Source organism: Rutilus rutilus (genome assembly GCF_951802725.1).
Source record: "Rutilus rutilus genome assembly, chromosome: 1".
Classification (NCBI taxonomy): domain Eukaryota; kingdom Metazoa; phylum Chordata; class Actinopteri; order Cypriniformes; family Leuciscidae; genus Rutilus; species Rutilus rutilus.
This window is the reverse complement of record NC_140209.1, coordinates 52,073,494-52,099,360: the sequence shown is the minus strand read 5'-3', so window position 1 is coordinate 52,099,360 and position 25,867 is coordinate 52,073,494. Positions and strand designations below refer to the sequence as shown.

Genomic DNA, 25,867 nt, shown 5'->3' with positions numbered 1-25,867 from the left:
TTCACATAAAATAAGTGTAACACCAATGATAAGTAATGTTTTCGTCCTCCTCTGATTAACCCACAAGTAATTTTAACATTGTTAACACCACCAATGTGATGGTGTTAGATTTTGCTGTATCACACCTTTACAGACACAGATAGTTGATTACATCTGAGGCACACTAACAATGTAAATGCATCTGACTAAAGTTAACTGAAAATACAGTTTCATAGGGATAAACATTCTTTCAAATTATTTGCACACTTGTTGGACCTTGCACTAATGCTTAACCTGGAAAAACACAGGTTTTTACAAAAATATTGAGCAGTACAGTTATTTTGGATGGTGATGTATGGTAATGTGAATGTGTTGCAGAAGTGACCTACCAGATGAAGGGATTTTAAAAGCCACCTGGCAGATTCAGTCAATGTGCAAAACAATAGTTGCATTACCTAAAATATTTGAATGTCTTCTAAGCTTAGGCCCCGATCACACCTAACGCGTTTTTCAGGTTCGGAAACGCGAGGCACACAGAACGAGCAGTGCGTGTTTTATGTTGCTTGGCAACCACTGAAACTGCGATCCTGTCAGTCAAGTAAACGTCAAATTAGCCTTTCTGTTATAGCAACTTTCAGTAAAGTCAAAGACTGTTTCTTAAGTGTTGCAAACTATAAGGTTTGTGATATTAGCTGTCTTTTCGGCAAAAGCTCTGTTGGCTTTTATTATCTGAGAAATAAAAACTTTTGTTCAAGTTATGCAAATGGTTAATTATTTGTATGACTACATCACAAAGAGTCAAGTCTTGTAAAAGCATTAGATTGAAAACATTGAAATGTCATAAAGTGTGTAAATAATAGAAACGCTTCACAATGGCCTTTCTTTAAATGCAAAGTTCTTTGAGTATTTCATTTGTGAAGGTAAAGCATGCAGGCCTACTCACTACACTCCTAATTACAAGAAGACGACCTGCTCTTAAACTGGGTGTGTGACAGGCTGTGGAATGGAGTTTGGGCGAGGAAAAAAATGCAGTTCAAAGATTTGATAACACTTCACAATACGTGTGCACTAATGCTTGAATTCATGCTTAACTAATGCACATGTATGACTCGTGAAGAACTAAACCATTAATTAATGATAATAAATATTCTAAATGATTAATAGATTAAGTTAATATATTAATTGTTATTAATTAAATGTGTCATAATGTATTACTTCCTTAATAACATATTTGATTAACTAATAGTGTAAATTAATGCGTTAATTACCACAATGGGTTGAAGTCATGTAGCCTACTTCAACTTCGAATTGTCTGCTTTTAATTAATCATTAGCTAATGATTTGCAAATGTATCATTATGTTATGACTTTACTAGTTGAGGCACTTGACTATTAACTAATTGTAAAGAAATAAAGGTTCTTTATTTTCATCTATGGTTCCATGAAGAAACTTATCCCTGGAACAATCCATTAAACAAAAGGATTATAGTAAGAACTCGAATAGACCTATAGTAGGTCTTTCGGATGTTTTTCACTTGGGGAAAAAAAGGCTCTTTTAAGAACTTCTCACTGAACTTTCGGGAAACAAAACTGGGTTGTCAGCAATGACATCACTGCGGGGAAAAAAAACAACAACGTTATTTTAAGTGTGAATTTACTGTCTTGAACTACAGAATATCGCGTGCATCCTCTCCCGTGTTTTATATAGTGTCATCGGAAATCCTGAATAATGGGACATAGCCTACAAGCGCAAACTGTGGGGGGAAATACGGACTGGTAGCTTTTGAAACGTCGACGCCACCTGAATTCGGCAGAACACCAGAATCCGCGCCAGACCAATAATTATAGGCTAATTTTCATGCCAATAACTTGTCATAAAGAGAGATGACGAATTATTATAAGACATATACAAGGATAGAGTGGTTGTGGGTGGGTTAAAATGTAATTCACCTGTAAGGAAGTCACGCGCAATAGTCGGTTCAGAGTCCTCGCGCTTCACTAGTGCGCGCGCGAGCTAGAGCGTGTACAGTTCAGTTTCCTGGCGAGTGTAGTCAACAGTTAAGAGGCAAACACAGAGAAACTCTACATGCGTTGAGAAACAAACGAATTGACTGGCACATGCAGGAGCAGCATGGGGAGATCATACCTGTCTGTCAGGTAAGATAGCCTACTCAATTTTTTTGCCGGTTTGATGATGTTGTTTATATCGTAACCAGTAATGTCAAATTACTTAAGTGCACTTTGTGAGCTGTCTACTAGTCGCATGGGCTTTTAAATGTTCTGCATGTTTCACCTAGTTAGTTCACCGTGCCTCGATATGAATCCTAGACAGATTCGATTTTTTCTATGATGAATGCCAATAACAACGTTTCAGGATGTTTATGGCAGATGTGAAAAATACACAATTTAATGATGGCACATGCAGGAGCAAAAAAAAAATAGTTAAAAAGAAGTATTTATATTATATTTGCTATAATATTCCACACAATTGAAGGGAAAAAATGCCAATAGCCTATTCCAAAAAAAAAAAAAAAAATCGAAATGTAGACAGATTTGGCTGATGTATCATAGATCCGTAAGGTTTCAAGATGTCACACTGTATATTTGTAAACCCTTGTATTAGGCCTATGTTCTAAGTACAAAAACATTGATTGGACATGCACAACATATTTTAAATATGCAGTTGCGAGAGCCTTTATTTCCTCTTTTTTTGTGATGAATATGCTAGTGAAACAGCTTCTTAAAAAAAAAAAAATGTGACCATGGGGAATTGATTGGATGGTGGGGTCATTGTCATTTGCTAGTGGTGGGATGTCATGTGAGTGACCCCGAGCAAGCATCACGTCATTAAAGAGAAGATGCTGCAAGGTAGGGTTATTTACCTCCCCAAGGAAGAGTTATTTTAGTTATTTTGATTAAAGATTACGAGGGCAAAAAAAAATTACGTGCACATATAAGTCGTATATAATAAATACTGCAATATTTCATTAAAAAAAAAATAAGAATAGTCCATTTTGATTTCATGGTGACTTTAATAACTATAGGCAAAAGAAGGAAAGACAGACTATATAGGACTTCTGTATAGCATCCTATCCATGTGTGTATTCAAAGTATAATGCCTTTACAACTTACAAATAAACCTTTTTTTAACTTTCAGACAAGGTCTTTTTAGGACAGTTTTTATTTGTATTCTATATTATCCAGTTTATCTTCCTTCTCAATTGTTCTATGTAATTTGTCCCACGGAGAATGTTTTTTTTTTTTTTTTACAGTATTTTGTCTCAGAGTTCAGCTAAAAAGCAGAGTAATCTAAAAAGAAATAGGGTGACGCATCTGGAAGTTACAAACTTTTAACAGGCCCTCAATGCCAGAATAGCTCCTACCCAAACCACAGAGCAGGAATGGAGATAAACAGAAGACAAGTGTTTCTTTAGCATAACTGGGTAAGAAGTGCACATACCATACAGTATGTTCCATGTCAACTCAAGGTGGTTGTTACGTGTAGTGGCTGCAATAAGCGCATGCAGAAGGAGAATCCAACAAATACACTTTATTAATAACCGAAACAAACACGCAGGAGCAACCACAGTAAAACACAACTACATTAACATAACCAATACGGAACAAGAAACTGAATGAACTAAAAGGCTTATATAAGGGAGCAATCAAGAGGGGAAAAATCATAGTAGGCTACTCATAAAAGAGTTGGCAAAAAGTCACCAGATGAACTTCTTCCGGCAAGATTCTGAAGTGTGCACACGATGGCCACTTTACACGGCACGTGAGGCACGGAGAGGATCAGAATGGCAGTGAAGTGACGTAACTGACGCTGGTAATGACAATATGGCGAATGTAACACGCCTAGATTGCATTAATACTACACATACTCATACTCAACATACTTTTTTAGCAATCATGAAGTAATTACTTTGTTACTCAAGAGAGTATGTGATTTCGAATGCAGCCAATAACACAAACATACAACTTACAGTGGTATTGTTCAGTTTACTTTGCCTTTCATCCATAGTTCTTTGCAACACAGTTGCATAAAGCTCTGCAGTTGTCTTAAATGTGTCTCGCTCAAGGCCAAAACAGTGATGAGGGTCCTCCTACAAATGTGTGATTATTCACCAGAACACAAAACTTGGGCATTTGAAAGGCCTGAAGTGTATAATACACAAAACCATTTGTCTATTAAGACCGATTTGTGAAATTTTGCATTACTGCACTTGTGGGTGGTGTGTTGCAAGGCCTTAGGGTTTGTGAAAGTGAAACTCTACTATGCAAATTTATTGCAGCACAATCAGATGTAGACACCCTTACATAAAGTGACAAAATGTGTCAGAACGTGATTCAAAATGCAAGTATACTTTGCATTTTCTGTGTGTTTTCTCTTTCAGGTTAACTGTTCTCATGGTGGAGCAACGGTTTGACGAGTTTCTTCTTTTGATCTGAAGTTCTTTCCATATAAGAAATTATTACACCGACATGACAAACAAAACGGAAATAGCCTATACATTTGTGAATCCCGATGTCTAGTTTACTTTGCCCCAAACAAAACTCTATTTCAAATATTGGTAACACTTTACAATAAGGTTTCATTTGTTAACATTAGTTAATGTATTAGCCTAACTAACATGAACTAACCATGAGCAATGCATTTGTTAATTTTTGGTAACATTAGTTAATAAAACAGCTGTTCATTGTTTGTTAGTTCACAGTGCGTTAACTAATGTTAACAAGATTTTAATAAAGTATTAGTAAATGTTGAAATTAACAAAGATTAAAGGGGTCATATGATGGTTCTAAAAAGAACATTATTTTGTGTATTTGGTTTAATGCAACGTGTTTACGCGATTTTAGGTTAAAGAAAAGTCATTATTTTACACATACCGTAGGCCTACATTATTGTTGCTCCTCTATGCCCCGCCTTTCTGAAACTTTCTCTGAAAATGTTTACAAAGCTCATCGTTCTCAAAAGCGCGGTGTGCTCTGATTGGCCAGCGATCCAGTGCATTGTGATTGGCCTGAATACCTTACGCTTGTGATGGAAATGTTACGCCCCTTACCATATTTGGAACATCAGCTCCCAAAGCAATTATGACAGGTGATAATGTCGGCACTACCTTATCAATTCGAGCCCGAATCTTATGCGGAAAATGCAGATGACCAAGCTGATCAATCAACTTTGCCAGCGCGACTGGACGAGAACGTATCAGATTGGTACGGTTTTATTTCATTGGGGACATAATAACTGATTATAATGACTTATACCGTCTTTTTACACGTTGCGCCACGCTATGGGTGTGAGAACACTATGTAAACATTAAACCATGTCTGCGTTTGTGATCGTAGAAACGACAAACAAGCGCTACTCTACTATACTGCTCAAAACTCGTGTTCGAATAGTCAGTAGCAAATTCTTAAAATATGAAAACATACTTCGGCTACAGGCTGTCTATGAGTCAGAAGCACCTGTACTTTCAAAGATGCCTCACTTTTTAGAATCAGCCTTTGTGCACAAGCCGGCCTTGTACTTTCTGGAAACAGTCCTCTGAAAAATGTGCAGCACACAGTCGAATATTTTGGTTGTAGCCTACTGTTCTGGAACAGTGTTGTAAATAAAGCTTAACCGCTCTTTTCTAATTGTGTCCTCTTTTGGAAGCCCAAACAAAGTAGTTTGGCTTTCGCAACGAAAAACACAATTTGATATCTCTAACTTTAGCAAATCCATGAAAAAATTATTTCTCAAAATCGCTCATTGTGTTATAGCGCTGTAACAACTAATCGATTTAATCGATTATTATCGATAATGAAAATGATCGACTACTAATTTGATTATCGATTAGTCGTGTCTGTGCGCCGTGCTTGGAAACCAACAGCCATTCATGTCACTTTACAGTGGTAAAAAACGCATATGGAAAATAGACAGAGTGAGCTGCTGTGGATCAAAAACATGATTCAAATTGTCCGAAACATGAAAACACTTTATAAGCACTTCAAACAAAAGCATAGTGGCTGACACATGTTTGCCTTGGGGCATAAATGTAATTTTACGGTTATATATCAAGTGCTTGAAGTTGGCAGGTACGCAGTGCCTAATTTCGATCTGTACCTGATTGCTTAATCCTAACACCACCCCAACACCTAATCCTAAACCTACTGGGGACTTGAGGGGTAATAATCTGGTGGGGGTCAGAATTTGGCACAACACCGGTTTGGGTGGCGGTGTTGACGGTCAGAGTGCTATAGCAACATGCGAGAAGTGCCAGTGTTGAGTCGCATTTTGACTGCCTGCCAGCCAAATTATTACCACTTCGTTGAAGTTGCTACCTGATTTGCCTAATCCTAACCCCACCCCACCCCTAATCCTAACCCCTCCCCCACAACTAAACCCACCAATTCTAGGGAGTAATCATTTGGCAGGGGTTAGAATTCGGCACAACACCAGAACGCAGTTTCAACCGAGGGGGAACCCCATACCAGCTCTTTTTGTACCTACTTCCTTATCTGTCTATATTAGAAAGCCCTGAAAGCATTTCTATTTAGCATATTCTGAGAACAAAGCGAGTTTTTTAAAACTTGACTGACTTGAATTGTTTGACATGACATGTTTGACATGGCAAAATATGTAGAGCAAACTACATAGAGCAAAATTCTCTAAAATACATATTTTGCTAAAATATTTTTTGTTAGAAATTAAGTAGGCTATTGGTTTAAGATTCTACATGTAACACTTGTAATTATATTTATGAGAGCAGTATCATTAAATTGTTGGAATTACCCATTACATAATACCCATTAATGTATAATAAAAATGTAACTCCGTGCTGTCGTCATGACAGCGCTTGACAAAACAACGTCCCTCAGGGCTTTTAGCTCAAAAATGTGCAGATTTGGAGAAATATTGATAGATTCTCATAGGTTTACATCAGATTTCTATAGACAGGAATAATATTTATTGAATTTATACCCAAATGCGTCGATGTAATCATTATGAGCGCTGGATACTGATGTAATGTAAAGCCCTGCATTTCAGCCCGAGCCCGACGGGCCCCGACTTTTTTACGCCCCTAGGGCCGGGCTTCGGGCCAATTTTCATGTCATAGTTCACATGCCGAGGCCCATAGACATCATATATAGCTAGACGCCCTATTGGCCGCTGGGCGCAAGAAATGCGGCCGCCATCTTAAACCGGTCATACTCCTATACATACAACCGGCACATCCGGGAACTTAACTGTAAATTTCGTAACCGCCCCTTTTTAGGGGAAAACAAACCAGACTTCCCATAGACTTCAATACAAAATAGCGGCACAAAACAACGTCCGTACACAGCCGGCAGACGTGTATAGCTTCAGAAATCACTTAGATGAAATATGTCGAGTAATTATATGTCCACCCTGCCTTCCATAGAGTGTGAACGATAAATTTATAAACTTAATTTGGGCAACTTAAAAACATGTCCCTACCAGCGTCAAATTGGTCTAACACCCCCACCCAGTGGCCAGAAGTGTCATACCCGGACATTTACTCGTACCTCATCGAGTCACCAGGTAGCCAGTGAATGATTTTACTTCGGTTTTAAGAAGTAAACATCTTTAAATGTATAATATTATGTCTTTATATTTAGAGTAGCTACTGAGTGCACTTTTCTGTCCAGCCATACAACTAGCCTGATTTAGCTTTCGATAGCATCATCCGTAATTCATGATATTTCCATAACAGCAAGATATTGATGATAATGGCAGGCAGAGATGGGCATAAATACATGGAAATGTATTTAAAATAAAATAAAAATACAAAATACTGTGTGGAAAAATTTAATTAAATACAAATACATAATAGGGGTAGCCTATTGTGTGAAAAAAAATGTTTAAATAAAAATTACATGTTTGTAAGGGTTAGTACACGTCCTCAATCCGATACTGTGTATGGCGCTCGCCGGTTTGTTTTCCCCTAAAAGTGGGCGTGAACCTTTTCAGAGACGTTCTATGACGCTACGCCGGTTGTATGTATTTGCGTTGCATAGCAGCAGTAGACGCCAGAGCACTGTGCAACATATTCCTGCTCAAATCGGCGGACCATCGCTCTGGGATTACTTTTCACAAGTTAGATTTAACATTTAACATTACCGTACTATTGATTGTATTTTGTGAATAAAATATGCAATGTGTCCTGTATCATAGCTACATGTATGACGTTTGCAGCAAAAAAACCCGCGTGAAAATCGGTTCGGTATTCAGTGAGATATGATTAATTAAATGTGCTGACACCTGGCAAACAGATTACACTGAGCGGAGCGGTTGACCGGTTTAAGATGGCGGCCCCACGGCTCGTCCGTGCCAATAGGCAGTAGCGGTCGATAGGGCGTCTACCTATATGATGTCTATGCCGAGGCCGGGCCTCGGGCCTTTTTTGGGTTATCCTTCTTTTTATATTTTTAGACATTAATTAAAAAAATATGAGAAGTTGACGTCGACGATAGAAAAACAAACATAGAAAGACATTTCATAACCTCATAACTTTCATAATCTTATAATTACACTGACATATGATTGACATGACAGTCTCACGCACGCACGCAGGCACACAAAAGGTTTCCCGTCAGCGCGACCCACGATTCACCTCATGTGCAAATAATGGATAATATTAAGAGAAAAATTGCAGAGTGATAGAAGAGAGGGGGACTGGGTTAAAACCTTCCACTGTGGATGCTATTCTTTTTCTCCACGATGCTCTGTAAGAGACTGTTCTAACTTTTCGTTTGATTGGACTTTCTTTTCGTTTAACTGTTGGAAACTATAGCCTACTGTTTTTCGTTTTTCGTTTGATTGGACTTTATTTTCGTTTAACTGTCGGAAACTAGGCTACTGGAAAAAAGAATGGCCATGTTCTGTGGTGCATTTTTGAGGTAAGATAACCTGCAAGTTTGTTTTTAATTAATTTAATTTAATTTGTTTAGATTGGCTATTGCTCATTTCGTTTGCGAGCGCTGTTGCGAGCAGCCTGAGCCTGCCTCAGTATTTCAAAAAAAATTGTTTTACTCACTGTGGTTTAATAAATAAAGATTAAACTAACTGTCTGTGTGATATGCTTGAAGTGTTTTATATCTATGGATTTTATTGTAGCCAAGTAAAGTATTAGCGTTGATTTGAGAGGCTAAATTGATCAAACATGTTTTACTCGCTGTCGGCTCGGCTTCCTTGGTCGTCATTAAAAATAAAATAAAAAAATGCTCCAAACATTTGTCTAAATTAACTTAATAAAGAAATGAAAAGAAAAGAAACACAACTAACAAAACGGACCTATTTTAATGGCTGCAAATAGGGCAGGCTGCCGCTGTGAAAAAACAAAACAAAACGGGCTCGGGTCGGACTCGGGCTGATAATTCTGATGAGCTGTCGGATAGGGCCTGAGCGTCTCGGGCCAGGGCCGGGCTCGGGCCTAGATTTGAGGCCGTGCAGGGCTCTGTAATGTGTTTTCAATCCATACCAACAGCCTGCAGGGCGCTATATGCACAATAATAGTCCATATATGGAACACATGAAGAAGAGTCATAATCATGTGACATTCCAGGACGTCACTGATACACACACAGCTAACAGAGATCGCTGTAACATGCAGATATCGATGTTTTGAAGACAATAAACATGATTGCAATGATATTTGAGTTACCTGTGTTCTTCGAGCCATGTCAGGTATTTTCATAATAATAGATTACATTTATAATGTAATGCTAATCGATATAGACTTTATCATCGTGCAGAATACTATAAAATAATATATGTTCTGTCTAATTTTTTTTTTATCTGAAGCCAAATTAGATCACAGAAGATTATTTAAAACACTCGACTTGCGTTATAAAGTAAGTTTGGAGCACAAACATGGTTTTAATCTCATAAATGGTCGTGTATTGATGGTGTGCTAAGCTAACATGCTAGCTCGCCCCAGGTGCACCTGCCACCTACCTAGCAGTTATTATTTTATGATTTTTTTTCTAAATAGGAATGCTTACTGCAATGATTCTTTATTCCAGAAGGGCATTTGATACAGTTTCAAATGTAAGTGAGAACTTTGATAAAAGAAATTAGGGATTGAAACCTTATGAATAGCCTGTGAATAGCCAGTCGTTAGTAACTATAATGCAGACAAAAGAAATGCATATTTAGAGCCATAACCAGGCTGGAGAGGTGTGAATGTGTGCATAGGGAGACTGAGACTGAATGGGGCTCGTTTGCACCACAAAACAATAGAGACAAAAGACTGAATGGATGCTTAGGTGATGACTAAACATCAGTAGCATTTTAGAGTCTAATCAAAATAAAGTCATATGACATGATCTTGAAAAACATTTAACTAAATACAGAGTTTTAGACTTACCATCTTCAGATTTTAAATATAACATGGTCAGACATATGGCTTTAGCTGCAGTGCATTTCTAGATTGCTACAGTGCCAACTTCAATTTTATTTTCATGAAGATGTTTCATAAAAATACATTTCTAATAACTTTACAAACCTTTGAAGCTATTTATATAAAAAAAGATCATTATGACAATAATTAATTCTACATTTACAATAAACTGCCAGGTGTCAGCTTTCAAATTCATACTTAGATCATACTTGTTTAGATCATACTTGTGTTTTTAGTGCAAAGGGTTCATGAACTGTATCTGTTTCAGTTTGGGTATGTCATTTCTGGGGATTTTTCAAAAGTGGGGTTGCAGCTTAACAGGTTAAATGAAAGTGTTTGAACTCAAATGCAAAACAACTAAAAGCAAAATGATGTGGTTTCTAGAACATTCCATTTAGAGAGTGAAACTTTGTGTGATCAGGAAACACCTGCTTGAAGCAAATAGCTCTGAGATATAATATATCTCTGCACATTTTTGGCTTTTTTTTTTTTTTTTTTTACTATTTGGTTTCAGCTATATGTTTCCTAAATGGTGAAACTCCTTTGTTTCTGTCTCTTTTTGTTGGAATGCCAGTGAAGTCGATTTAATCTGAACTCATATCAGGTGGCTCAGATATGGCCACATGATAGAACCTTAGGCTATTTTTGTCATGTTTGTCAGTTTGTGGTCTTTCTCGTTCCTGTTATCATTGGCCGTGCATGTATGAATGAATGCACAGGAAAATATGTGTTTATGGATTTCCTTTGTGTCAAAACGGTCTGAATAAAGTTCTTTAGAAACCATGTTTGATTCGCAATAATCAGCCGAGGGTGTTGTTTTATACAGACCTCTGTGTGCATGTTTATTTAGAGTAACTGAGGATGTATTGCCTTTTACTAAAGTAAGCATCACTGTTACTGTTGCTTATATTACTATTAGTTCCAAGTAAGCAGTTTCTCTCGCTGTTTATACTATGAACACGATTTCTATAAAAATCACGTGGCTTATTGAGGAGATTTGAGGTATTACTTTTGTAAATAACTTGTGATTTTGGCCTGGATAAAGAGATGATAAAGCAGGTGAAAAAATTCCTTGACTTACATTAAAGGAGGTATTATTTGGAGATGCACTATGGTCAAAGTTACTATAAATTGGTATTATTATTATTAATAAATTAATTTAGTATATTTTTGTAATAATATTATTTATTCTTATACATTGTATTATAAAATGAATATATATAATATACTTGAATACTCAATTCTGATTGGCTGGAAGGTGTGCATTAAAACGGTTTAATCATGCACAGGTAGTTCCAGGCAGTTTAATCACTGTTCTATATAAAAAAATATATATTAATATCTGACACAATTTATGAAACTTGCACAAAAAATGCAAAACATCACAGATCTCTTCACTTCATTCAAAACTATTTGAACTCTTAAAAAGATTGTTTTTGCGTAGCACCTCCACACAAACCATCAAATTATTAGCCACATACACGCAAAACTGCACACGGATGTGAAAAATGTAAAACAATACTCGTCTCTTGTGTCTTTTGTATGTTCAGCGTGCCATGAGTGTACAGTAGTTTGTCGCACATACATGTATGTGCACAAATACACTTTATAAACAGTGTATATGCACAATTGATCAACTTTACAGTTATTGAACTGAACTGAATCAACACTGAACTGACTTGAGCTGAATAATGAATGAATGAATGAATGAATGAGGCATTTATATAGCGCTTTCATATGTACTACTGTACACCCAAAGCGCTTTACAATCATATCAGGGAATCTCTTCTCAACCACCACCAGAATAATGACACTATTGGCTTGTTAGAGCTGCTTTACAGGAGAATTTGAATATGTTACTATTGTGAAGCTGCTTTGAAACAATCTGTATTGTATAAAGTGCTACACAAATAAAGCTGACTTGACTTGTATGCATATTCAGTATACATTTACAAAAGAAACAGAAATCCAAGGGTCAAAAATGTATTTGTTTCTCAAAACATTGAGTTTTGAGTTTCTAATGTATATTTACACTATAAACAGAAATGCAAGAGGCTAAAAATGATTTCTTTCTTTCTGAAAACATTGAGTTTTGATTTCTATGTTAGCTGTAGGTTAATCAGGAAATTATTGTGGCATTTAAATAGCAGTGTTTTCTAAATGAAACACAAGTTTCATTAGTTTTGAGTGATGTGTCTTATGTAGAGAATTCTGTGTGGGTGCAGAGCATTGCTATGTGGTTACTAAGATATTCTGTGATAGCTTGTTAGGAAGTATATATGAAAGGCATAAGACCAAGTCTGCAAAACTGCAAGCACATTATATGCTTTACAGGCTGCAAGTATTCCATATCCAAACAAAGATTTGTTTGGATCTAATTGGTGATGCTGCCCCTAAAAACCACCATCAGTGTTTTAAATTAAGAATTGTGTGTGTGTGTGTGTGTGTGTGTGTGTGTGTGTGTGTGTGTGTGTGTGTGTGTGTGTGCATGAGAGAGAGAGAGAGAGAACACAAAAACAAACCATAATCCTCTTTCTCAGCTGAGGTCTACAGAATGGCAAAGGAGGTTACGGGTGTTCTGCATCTGTGTGTGTGTGTGTGTGTGTTCCCAAACCAAGAGAACAGAGCTTTTGTACAGGCTGAGAAAAAAAGTTGACATTTGAGAATTAGAAGAGGGAGAGCCTGGCAGAAAAAAAGGAGTCATTGTGCCCCTGGCATGGGTGCCCTCTGAAGAAACACACACATGCTTATTACACATTCTCAGATGGGAAGTGAGAACAGAGAATGATGGTCAACATTATAGTTTATTCTGCACTAAAGATAAGAAGGATTTGCTGGATGCCCTTTTTACATGTCACTCAAAAATGAAAATTCAGTCATCTCAGTCATCGCCTTCATATAGTTGCAAAACTGTATGATGCTGTTTTTTTAGGTAAAACACAGAAGGAAAATATTTGCATCACCATTCAGATAAAAAAATGGCAAGCGCCATGGCAGGATTTTCATCTTTGACTGATGTGTTCAAAAGGGTGTGGTCAAACTACAATTATAACTATAACTATTTTATTAACTGTGTATATATATATATATATATATAGTAGTCTTCAAAAAGTTTTCATGTGTACTAAAAAATAAATATATAGTGTCTCTCCATAAGTTTCTTAAACAAATGATGGTAAGGTGTAAAACGATAATGATTTCTTTACAAGATCATTGAATTGTAAGCACTGGTCCGATAAGAATAAGCGTTGGTTACCAGATGGTCTTTGTCTTCAAACTTGAATTCTGTTGGTTTAGTTGGGACAACCATAAACTGCAGTTACTTTCATTGTATGAAATAGAGCTGCATGAAGATCCTTCAAATATACCCTTTTGTGTTCGGTGGAACAAGCAAGAACAAGCATTTAATCTGCCCCATTACTTCATCTGCTAAAAAAAAAGTTAGCCATTGTGTAGCTAAGTACCTGTATTTCATGAGTGATGGCCGCAAAAAGGCCTTCAGCCTTTCACAATATCAAGGTTAAGCATGCTAGACAAACTAAGCTCAGGCAAGCACATGCCCGTACTGGCGGGTCTTCCTGTGAATGTAACTTTGTGATGTTTTAGAACCAGCACATTGATGCTCTCAGGATCTTAAAATCTTACGAAGTGAGGTCGTACGAATTCGTATGAATTAGCCACCTCGTGAAATACGTGCGAATTGCTGCGAGATCGGGTTGAACAAACACAAAACCACCCAGTAAAATCACTGTCTTGTGGTTTCATGACACACAGAAAACAAGATCAGACTGGTTTTAATACTTTATAGGGTAGGATAAGGTGAGGTAAGCTGTCCTTTTTTCTTAAGTTGTGTTCTTGACAAATAGAAATTATCCCGCTTATTATGCGGCTACTTGCCTCATAAGTAAATAATTGGATAAAATATTAAGTTGACATATTTTATTACCTCAAGATGACTCGCAATACCCGCTTAAACGGTCTGTTATTACAGACATCCCACCTCTTCTGGAAGTTCCAGTAGTCTCCCACATATAAGCTACCGAGTGTTGTTAAATGGAACAGTCTAGCCTACGGAGGATCGTTCTTGTCACCTAGCAACTGTGATTGACGTTACATTTGTAACTTTTTACTGCACTTTTTTGAAAGTTATATTCAACTATTTAAAAACAAAAACTCTATTAATTTTCTCCATAGGGAAATTGATTGTTTTGTTGATAAGGAAAAAAGGAGGCGGGAACCAGCAAACGCTCAACAAATTTATAGTTTTGTTGTTTAATTATTGTGTCATTAAAGTAAAGCGGTGGCCCCACACGGATGACTGCCGCATATAGCCATAAAAACACAACATAAAGTCCAGGCCTGGTCATCCTTCACTGTCATCACTCCTCCTTTTATTCTTCCTGAGCTCCTCCGTGGGACTCGCTTCACAGCACTCACGCCATCACCCTTGCTCCTTTCCTATGGCCCTTCTTGCCATGGATAAGTTAGTACATAAACAAATTCACAAACATGGACCCTTTTCATATTTCCGAGTTTCTCAGAAACAGACATCGTCATAGTTGGGTAAACTTCTATAGCGGTAAATGAGAGCATACATTGAAATGACAAAAGAAAAACTCCATTATGGTGTTTTCACAACTTCCAAAAAGAGGGGGAAAAAACTGAGAGAGATTAATAACGGCAGCCGGAAGAGAGAACGATGTCAAATTGACCGTCACTCCCACAGCTCCTGTATTAAAAAACACCCCCACAGCAGTGTTAACTAGTTTCTTGTAATTTGATGCAAAGGTAATATAACCCATACACAAAAGAAATATATTTTCTGGATATGTTTTGGAATATATGCAAATATTTGAAATTGGCCCAATAAATATATTTCATACTTACATTTCATATATTTTTGTTATATTTCAGAATATATTTCAATGTATTTTTTTCTGTACGGGTCCCCAAAAGTGTCAAAAATATATGTGGCATATATTCCAAATACATTGAAATATATTCTGAAATATAACAAAAATATATGAAATATAAGTATGAAATATATTTATTGGGCCAATTCCAAATATTTGCATATATTCCAAAACATATCCAGAAAATATATTTCAAATATAATTCTTTTGTGTATGGGAATACAAAGTAAAGTGTTATAAATTTACATCTTTTTTTTTTCTTAAGTGAAAATATTAAAAACTTTGCAGGATTTACGATGCTGATGATCGTTAAAAAAAATCACTACAGTCTGTGAAAAGGATCCATATATAGCCTACCCTACACTATTAAATTTTTTATTGAATTATTATTAAAATACATACTGATTTTATTACTTTATTACTTTATTACTAAAACAATCTTTGTCATAGGATAGGCTACACTTTGTTCACAGTTTGAACGTTTTCTTGTTTAGCTCCGTTGCTAAACGTCATTTTAGAGTTAGTAACAGAGGGTTGAGCCACTGATAACAGACTAATGCAGTTATGAGAGCGAGAGAGATGATTGAGATTACGTTTACAAGCCACACATGTATGAAGTAAGACACATTGACCTTTGCACCATATAAAACCATGCTTGAACGAATGTTTGATCGTATCATTTGTAGTTCAGCAATAATTTGCGTTTGTCCTGTTCAATAGTAACACTGGAAGCTGAGAAAAACTGGTGATAAGAGAAAAACTGAACATACAGGATAGGAGAATTATTCACTTAGCCTCTCTCAGCCAAAAGAAAAATAAGCAATTAACTTTTGTGCCTGAGGATCTGTGGTCATGTTAACTTCATGCTAAGTGTTCATTGTGTATGTGTTGTTTCCACCTTTTTTATTTCCTTTTTTGAAAGTAACAGTTACAGCAGTAAAACCACTTCCTTGATTCTTCTCATGTCCACCCAAGTCCATTTATCTCGAGGGTTTAGTTCCTCCAAACCTGCTTACTTTCCACAGCGTTCTTGTACTAGTAAAATAATGTTTATTGACACCATTAACTTTTCATATATATGCAAATATTGCACTAAGGCTAGTCCCTTGCCTCTTTGGAGAGACAGTTTGAGAACTGTCAATGTAATAAAGGCATAAACTGCAGTTTGCACAGTGGAAAGACCAGTGCTTGACAGTTAGGGCTTGTTATGCTTGAAATGACAACATTAGACACTTTTCTTGTCAAATAAAGAAAAATAGTTTCATTTTCTACTACATATATTGCTCAGCTTGCTCACAGAATGTAAGGGGCCATTCACACGGAAGAAGAGTCAGTCAGATTGTTTCCGCCAGTCTTTCCTATGGTTGCTAATGTTGCACAACACTGCTTTTTGCGATAACTTTCTGCTAATTAATTACCTGTTACTTTGAACTGAGAAGACACTTTGACAGCCAGACTATTTAAAGAAATGAGTGACACACTTGGGTGGTTGACATGACACGGCCTTTTTTTGGTCCAGTGTGTCAATGTTAAGTAAATTATAGAAAACCATATCAAAAACTGTGGTGATGTTGTTCAGAAAGTGCTGTTTTATATGGACATACAGGGCATTCATGGGTTTAATCAACGCATTCTCATCCTTGGACGTCACATACTGACACTTGTGACATTTCGTCTACATCGAACGCACATGGCACCCTTTAGCGTCAATATGACACGCACAGGATATGGGTAGGTTTAGTTCTGGGGTAGGTTTAGGGTTAGACCGCTAGGAGGCGCCTTCTGGCTCATTTCTATCTGCGTCTCATATTGACGCTAAAGGGTGCCATGTGCGTTTGATGCAGACGAAATGTCAACAGCGTCAGTATTATGACGCCTTGGGATGAGAACGGGCTGGTTTAATCTTCCATTTTTTCACAATTTTCAGCCAAACCAGAATAAGCTCATATGGCGGCGTGACTGTCCCAAGCACATTTCACAAATTTAGATTTTGAATAAAAACAAGAAAATGAATTCATTTTCTGTTTATTCAATCATATATTGATATCCCAGATGTCTACTTGTGAGTCTGCTTGATTAAAAGTTCAGGCATAATATTTTGAAGCAGCCCTTAACTAAAACATTTTGTCCCGAAAATGGATATCATTAGGTGTGACGCCATATTCCTTTTTTTAAATGGGCAATTGTTTGGAGACCTTTTGGGTGTGGGGGTCCTTCCATTCAGGAGGAAGAACAGCACCTCAGAAGGACACTGAAAGTTACAATGTGAGTTTTCTCCAAAAAAAAAATCAAGTATATCCGGCACTCCTGTTTCAGTTCCCTTTTGCGCTGTCTTTTGGTGTGACTCATTTTACACAAAAATGCCCAAATGAAATTACTTTTCAGTCAAAATTACCTTCAAAACTATATTGTCATATTGTAGTTAGCATGGTTTTAGCATGCTAAAGCACATTGCTTAATGTCATGCTAAGTACATGAAACCTCATATGGTGTGACACAAAATCATAAGGTGTGACAGGGTTTTCTTGTCACACCATATGATTATTTTGTCACACTATATGATATGAATTGCATTTAAATACGTAAATAATGCTCTTAGATACATATTTTATAACTAATAGTTAAGTTTATTGAATATTTCGTCCTTTTAACACATTTTGATACTATAGTACACATTTAATATCTATACACCAACTCAATTTGGTGAATCCCTACTATCCCATTTTCAAGCTGAATCCATGTTAAACTACAGCATTTTCTCACTCAAATGTTTCCCTTTATTTATTTATTTTTTGAGGTAGATTTCAGTAGATGGCGAGGTAATGCGAATAAAGAAAGAACAAGGAAATGATACATCAGCTTGCTGTTCGGTCATTGTTTTACTCATCCTCATTTTGAAATGAATTTATGCATTAAATAAAAAAAAAGTTCAATGATTTACTATAAAGATTATTAGAATTCATGTAGTTAATATTCAGCAGATTAAAATAAAAAGTGCAACATCAAATGAATACAGTAAGTGGATTAATGAATGTGTTATAAACATATGATTCTTTGCTACTTTGAGTAGAACTCAGTGTTTTAAACAATTTTGTGATTTTTGCTGTAACTGAAACAATGATTCACTTGTCAAACTAAGTTGGGTTGTTTGTTAAATGCAGTTAATACAGATTTTTGCATACAGATTGTTGTGTGGTGTGACATATGGCGTGACACCATGTCATTTGGTGTGACATTCAGAATTTTGAAAGATATTAAGGCTTTTTGGTTATTAATCATAAAATCAGCAATGTGACAGATGGGGAATAGTGCCAGCAAAGGTTACAAGCATTTTGGTGCTTTTATAACAAGGTATTCCCAAATTAATTTGAAGTATATTGAAAGATTACAAGTAAACGTCTGTCTATGAGTGATGATAAAGTAAAATAATGCAAAATGTAACATATTTGCACATAAGAAATGCTATACTTTTATATAGTAATGATAAAGAATCAGGATAAATTGACTTACATTATCACATTATACCCCTTTTTAATTTAATACACAATAACATTCATGTCACACCATATGACATTTTTAGTCACTAAGACAGTAAACTAGTGAATAAATGTACATTTTAGGACAAAATCTACAAGACCACATATATATTTGGAAATATAAGAGTTGGTAGAATATAACCCAATGAGTTCCATGATTTACATTTTGAGATTTTTTTAAAAAACTTTTTTTTAGCCAAATATGTCAACCACCCACTTACTCTTTGAAATTGGATGTTAGTGGCTGAGTTTGTTTTTGTCCAACTAACAGAATTGTACCTGTGTTATAGGATACGAATAAGGAAGCATAAGGTCTTCCTGTTGTGCTTACTGGGGATTTGTGTCATTTCCTTCCTTCATTACTACAAAGCCCTGCACAATATTTCACTGCTGCAGGAGCTCTCGTATTCCTCCACCCATCTAAAGGACCTGAAGGTGTTCAAAAGGATCTTCTGGAGTTTTCCGACTACTGTCTTCCACTCCCAACAAGACCTGAAGGTAGAGGCGATGAGGGTGAAAGAAGTTTTAATCTGAGGTCTTCTACCTGACCTGTCCTTTATCTCATCTCAGAGTATAACTGTTTCCTCATGTGACTTAACGAACCAGTTTAGTACTGACTAGAACTGTATTTATAAAGAGGGCAGGTTATTTTAAAAGTTACTGGTTGGGTCACATGGTCTCATCTACAGACTTCAGCTTTATATAAACAGTATATACAGTCATGTGAAAAAGAAAGTAGGCTACAACCTTTTGTATTCTATGGTTTAACATATCAGGACATAATATAAAATCATACAGTCCTTGGCAGGTCTTAAAATTAGGTAAATACAGCCTCAATACAGGTAAATACAAAATTCCTCCACAGCGATGTGTGAGACTGATAAAGTCATAGAAAATGATTGTTGCCAAAAATCACATCATAGGGTGTACTTAGTTTGTCACGCCTGGCTTCTCCATTTTGGCTTTTTATTTATTTATTTATTTTATAAATAAATAATGACAAGTGTCATGTATTGTTGTTCATCTAAGGTTGTATTTACCTAATTTTAAGTACTAATATTGACTTATGTATATATATATATAAGGGGATTGGCCTATTTGGGCGTCCAAGTAACTGACAGATTAGATAACAATACTGAATGTCACAGCGCTCAAGAATGTCACTTGTCTACAAATATATTAAACTGTGTTTCTAATAATAATCTTCTTTTCCTCCAAACAGAATCAATATGACTTAAATGTGATTCTGCCAGATCTTCCAGGTGGGAAACTTCATGAACGTACCATTGTACTCCATGATGATTCCACACCCTTTTTCATCCACACCAAATCCGGAGCCGTGTGCTTCCGTGAGGGTACGGATATGGCCGACACTGCTTCTCACCGCAGGTTACTGCAACATAACTCCAAAGATGACACAATCAATGCAGGCAAGAAGGTGGTTCAGTGTCCCTGTCGGCAGGGTTGGCACGGCCCTCACTGTGGCATACCGACAATTGTGTATCACTCCAATCTCCCGTCCAAGTCAAAAGTAAATCCCAGAAAAGTTCCACGTCGAGTCATCAATGCCATCAACATCAACCATGAGTTTGACCTACTACACGCTCGATTTCACGAACTTGCAGATGTTGTGGACGTGTTTTTGGTTTGCGAATCCAACTTTACCGCGTACGGGGACACAAGACCTCTTTATTTCCGGCACCTGCTCCTAAACGGAACGTTCGATTACATTAAGCACAAGATTCTGTACATCTTCCTGGACCACTTTCCAGTGGGCGGCCGTGAGGACGGCTGGATCATGGATGATTACCTGCGCACATATTTGACCAAAAATGGAATGTCAAGGATTGAGGGCCTCAAAGAGGATGATGTTTTCATCATCGATGATGCAGATGAAATTCCTGCTCGAGATGGAATCCTTTTCCTAAAACTCTACGACGGCTGGTCGGAACCGGTTGGGATACACATGCGCAAATCCCTATATGGATTTTATTGGAGGCAGTTCGGAACGCTAAACATCTTATCTGCTTGCACGGCAGCTATGCTCTTTAAGGTTTACAAGGGTGATGGGATTCTTCTTCGCCGCCGATCCTATTATTCCATGTCAGGATTCCGAGAATATGAGAACTCCACAGGACGCATTCTAGTACCGTGGGCCATCGGAAGCCCTGTTCACTATGCTGGATGGCACTGCTCTTGGTGTTTTAAACCAGAAGGGATTTATTACAAGCTTATATCAGCTCAGAATGGAGACTTCCCACGTTGGGGCGATTACAGTGAGAAACGGAATATAAGTTATATTAAAGAGTTAATACGTACAGGAGGTTGGTTTGATGGGTCTGTATCAAACTACCCACCCACAAACCCCAAAGAGCATATGTACGCTCCCAAATACCTCCTGGATAACTATAATAAATATCGCTACTTGCTGGAGAACCTGTTTGCCAAAAAGAAACGTTAAGAGAAACGGATCTGTTTCAAATAGGCATTTACTAAGTTTACCTGATAGTTTCTGTATCCTAATGTTTATGTATTCTTAATGGAGACTTAGAGAGAGTGTTACAGTTAATTCGGGACTGTGGTAAAAATTGCCATCATGAAAAAAAATCATCCTTTAAAATCAGCATGAAGTCAAAATGGACAAAAAAAATATATTTTTATGGAATATTGCTGTATTTATCCATGCAAATCATTATTATTTTTAAATTAATATGCTCTCGTAATCTTGAATCAAAATAACTTTGCAGCTCATCTCATCTCTTATGATGTGTTCACTGGCGTGAGGGCAGGAGAACCTGTCACTCACATGACATCACACCAATAGCAAACCACAACCATCCAATCAATTCCCCATGGACAAAATCAAGTCCCGCCCTACATTTTATTTTGTTGTTTGAGAAGCCGTTTCACTCGGAAATACTTCACAATATAGCAGAAAAGACTATTACAACTTTCCTTTCATGCCAACTTTAAACAAGACAAATAATATAAAAACAATAGTAATATAAAATATATTCTTATTTATACAAAATAATATGTAAATACTTGTTTTCAGAGAATATATCTTAAAATTATTTTTTTTATTTTCTTTCTTACCTCGTTGACAAATTTCTAATTTTAAAATTGGATGGATTTGTGGTCTTGTGGTCTTCATTGTCTTGTTTGTACAAGATGATTAAAAAAAAAATCTTAATGAGTATTGTTTATATTTCTAATTATTTTTACACTTTAAACGACAATGATATTGCAGCTGCAATGCCACTTTCATGTCCACTGAACTATAATGGCCCCATCACAGTCTGTAAGATCTTGCTGATGGCTTGAGTTTCAAGGCTTTCACAGGGTCTGTCATGCTCTGTGGGCTTGGATACAGATACGTTAAGCATTAGCTGTAAGTATCACTGATGTGAATCTTGTAGATTGTGCTTTGAAACCGGAACTCCTGTCAGGAACTGAGTTTGCAGTGTCAGCAAAGTTAGCAGCAACAGGAAAGAAATTATGAGATAACAAGCATAGCCCAAACATGGAAAGTTTTAGAAAGCATGGCATCAAAAAGGGCATTCAAAACCTTGAGGTTCAAAATGAAGAGAATTCAATTGTTTATGTGTGTCAATTATTAGTTCATGCGTTCCCTGGGAATCGAACCCAAGACCTTAGTGTAGTTCGCCGTGCTCTAGGTTACTGTTTGAGCGGAGGGAATTCTTTCACAAAGTTAACTTTCACAGTTAAAATGATATTGCATTAGACCAAACATTAAAAGTGCACTGTTTCATTTAAATGCAGCTATTTATTAAGTGTTAACTTTAATATTGGCCTTTAATGTTTCCTCTTTTCCCGTCATTGACGGAATTTTCCGGGTTTCCGTGTTTTCACTGTTTTACGGTAGAGGGCGCTATTACGCATCTTCTGAGAATGTATCTCCTGAACACTTGCATAATGTAAAATAACGTAATCACAAACATTAAACAGCATATAAATCAAAACTGCCTAACGTTATACTGAAAAAAATGTAGACCCAAGACGGGCTATAGTACTGTGCAAGCATGGACTCGATCTACTCCATCTATGTTTTGATCATCGTTCTGAATAATGGTGCGTTCAAGTCCTCCTGGGAAGTTCATACTTATGAAGGTATATAAGTCGTGTTTACGACGGCCGGTGCATTCACGTCACTTTCGTCGGAGTAAGATGTCGGTGTGTGTACCTCCTCTTAATTAATTACACAAAAATAAAGCAAGTTTCTTAAACTCTAGTTCTAGAAAATGAAGAACAAAGAAATGTGCATCAGGTGTGCTTTGGTTTTTTATGTTTTTAATTAATTTATGAAGCCACTGCAAACTTTATCGTTACAAATTACATTGTTATATTGTTATGCCACCATATTCTGTGCAGGTAAGTAGCTTACTTCGCTGTAAATAGAAAAGCCTGACTATATTACTGCTAAATACCTTTCGGTAATGTGGTATTCCGCCATGTTTCTCACTGACACGCCCACAACTCGTACGACATAGAGCTGGTAAGTCCCGCCCATCCGTAAAACCCCAAGTGGACCTCTAGGTTGAAAAATCGTCAATGCAAGTGAATGTGAGAAAATAAGTATTTTCTGGTCCCGTTTGAATTGTGCCATGAATGTGAACATGTTGTCTGTGAATCAGCGAACACTAACGTCACGGGTAGTTCCTATAGTGCTGGTTTAGACCCTACTCTGAAGTAGGACCTAAATTAGTTCCTCCAAATGGAGTTCCTAGAACTAAAATCGTTCCTAGTTCCTGCGGTGCGAACAAGCCGACATCCGGGTACTTTAGCCAATAGTTCTAGGAACTGTGAAAAGGTTCCTCCGGTCAGAAAGCGGCTAAAGTCTAACCGTATCAAACTTCTACCCGCTAAATTGTAGCATTCTTCACACGAAAAATTATATAAAAAATTCACAGACAACATATGTTCACATTCATGGCAAAATTCAAACGGGACCAGAAAATTATTTTCTCACATTCACTTGCATTGACGATTTTTCAACCTAGAGGTCCAGTGGGGTTAGCGGAAGGGGCGGGACTTACAGCTCTATTGTGGTGGCGTCAGAGCCCGTCTATTCTCTGGTGGCGTTCATGTGCGTTCAACTCGTAAATACGATCTGAGATGACTTGAACGCACCATTCAGATGTAGGCTAGTCTTTGTTAAAAGCGTGATTTTCTCAGCTGTTGCATTTTATTTTATTTTATTTTATTAAACTTATCCAAGTGTTGATAAAAAAATATATAAAAAAAGAATGCATGAAGCTAGAATAAAACTTTTTATTCTTCTTTTGATTGGATTTAAACTTCTTTTGATTGGATATTGCATGTTCAGGTATTCATACAACAAAATATTCAAGGGGCCATGACATGTGAAAATGATCTAAAATGCTGGCAGGGAAAAGGTTAAAATGTGCCATTTTGACTGCTGTTAACATCCTCCTGTGAATTAATAGAAGAAAAAAAAACTAACTGGCTAGATGGATTAGGCGACAGCAGTTAGAACAACGATGTGAAATTTTGACCTCGGTTTTTTTTACATTTACTGCCAAGGTAATAGGCTAACTAAATGTATATTCATTTTTTAGAAATGAAAATATTAAACCATATCTAGCCTATATTTGCGATGTTGATAACTGTGAAAACGCGTCATCACAGTAAACTTTGTTTATTGAAATTTTGTAGGCCTATTCAAAGAAATCACACTCGTAACCCTGCTGTTGTTGCACTAAATTGGCCCGGCTTGAGGTATCATAGCATCAGCACTCTTGCTCGTGTGATCCTGCTTCATTTGTGCTTTTTATCTCAGGTAGGAATCTTGCCAAGTTGACGAGGTTTAGAAATAATGCGGAACTAACACTAGTCACTCAGTAGGTGGGTGGTTGCTTTCTATGGGACCAGAGGGCAACAGTGCCACTGTCTGTTTACCCGAGAGAGATCTCACAGGGGCAGTGAGCCGAAGTCAAATCTGAGCTGCTGCTTTGTCTTCTTCCCCCTTCCTACATGGCAGAGATGCAGCCTTGTGTGACCTGCTAAAATGCTGGTTATTATGAGACTTTTGCCAGTATTTACAAAGACAAAAGAGAGCAGTTTCTCAGATCTGTACACTCTGAAAACTTTGTTAAATCTCTTAACAACACCAGCCTGCTTAAGAGGAACAATTTACAAGAGTTTAATTTCTATTGTTTATTTACAGAGGGCCTACTCGTTCGTAGCATAGTAACATGCAAACATGCATAGTAGTGTGGAAAGAGAAGTTTTTTTGTGGGTTTTTTTTTTTAATGTCTCGTGATCACATTGGAATATTTTGTTAAGCATTTCCTCTTATATGATGATAGAAATTACATTTGTGGCTGAACTGTTTCTTTTACATTATATAATGTAATCTGATTTGTGTGACACAAATCCTACAGAGAAAATCAAGTAATTGTTGTTTACATGAGAAATGTTTTTGCAGTGCCAACATTTTGAACGATTGTACTTCCTGTAGAGAAATTAGAAGCCATAGTCTGTACTATTGAATAACAATCAGTCAAATGGTTGTTTTTCCTGTCCAACACATTAAGTACAGTAGTTTCATGAGTTAAATGTTAACACACTGGATTATGCTCTACTGCAGTCATTGTTTAATGATTGCTGTGCAATTACTGATATTTCAGATTGTATTTAATGAAATGAGATTGTATTTTTCATATGTTTGTTGCACAGGAATGTTGGAAATAATTTGGATAATTTTACTCAATAATGGTGATTGCTCTTGTGTTGAATTCAGAGAAGTTTATAGTTGCTTTTACAATTGATCATTTGTGTAGGAAGTGACTTGTTTGTATGGAATATTTATTCGAGAAAAATAAAATCAGACTTTTTCTTCTTTGTAAGTCATGTTTTCTATATAAGTGAGTGACCAATATGACTAGTCTCCTTTATTGTGATCGTAATGACATGCGCTATTCCCATTCACCACTAGAGGGCGTGGGAACAGCAGCATTTTTCCTCTGTTCAATGGCTGACAT

At 36.7% G+C, this 25,867-nt stretch overlaps 1 protein-coding gene across 1 annotated transcript; it reads left to right on the top strand.

Annotated features, from left to right (window-relative positions):
• The first annotated feature begins 1,962 nt into the window (after nucleotides 1-1,962).
• mgat3a (beta-1,4-mannosyl-glycoprotein 4-beta-N-acetylglucosaminyltransferase a) lies at nucleotides 1,963-21,484 on the top strand. Its single transcript, XM_084413709.1, has 3 exons — nucleotides 1,963-2,135; nucleotides 19,133-19,340; nucleotides 20,065-21,484. The coding sequence occupies exons 1-3, from the start codon at nucleotides 2,110-2,112 to the stop codon at nucleotides 21,301-21,303; spliced, it is 1,473 nt and encodes a 490-aa protein (XP_084269835.1). The 5' UTR covers nucleotides 1,963-2,109; the 3' UTR covers nucleotides 21,304-21,484.
• The last annotated feature ends 4,383 nt before the right edge of the window (nucleotides 21,485-25,867 follow it).

Bases quoted from the DNA above. Each gene is read 5' to 3' on its own strand.
- mgat3a (XM_084413709.1), top strand. From the start codon at position 2,110: ATGGGGAGATCATACCTGTCTGTCAG. The intron at 2,136-19,132 runs GTAAGATAGCCT...CCTGTGTTATAG, and splicing joins AGATCATACCTGTCTGTCAG to GATACGAATAAGGAAGCATA. The intron at 19,341-20,064 runs GTAGAGGCGATG...TCCTCCAAACAG, and splicing joins ACTCCCAACAAGACCTGAAG to AATCAATATGACTTAAATGT.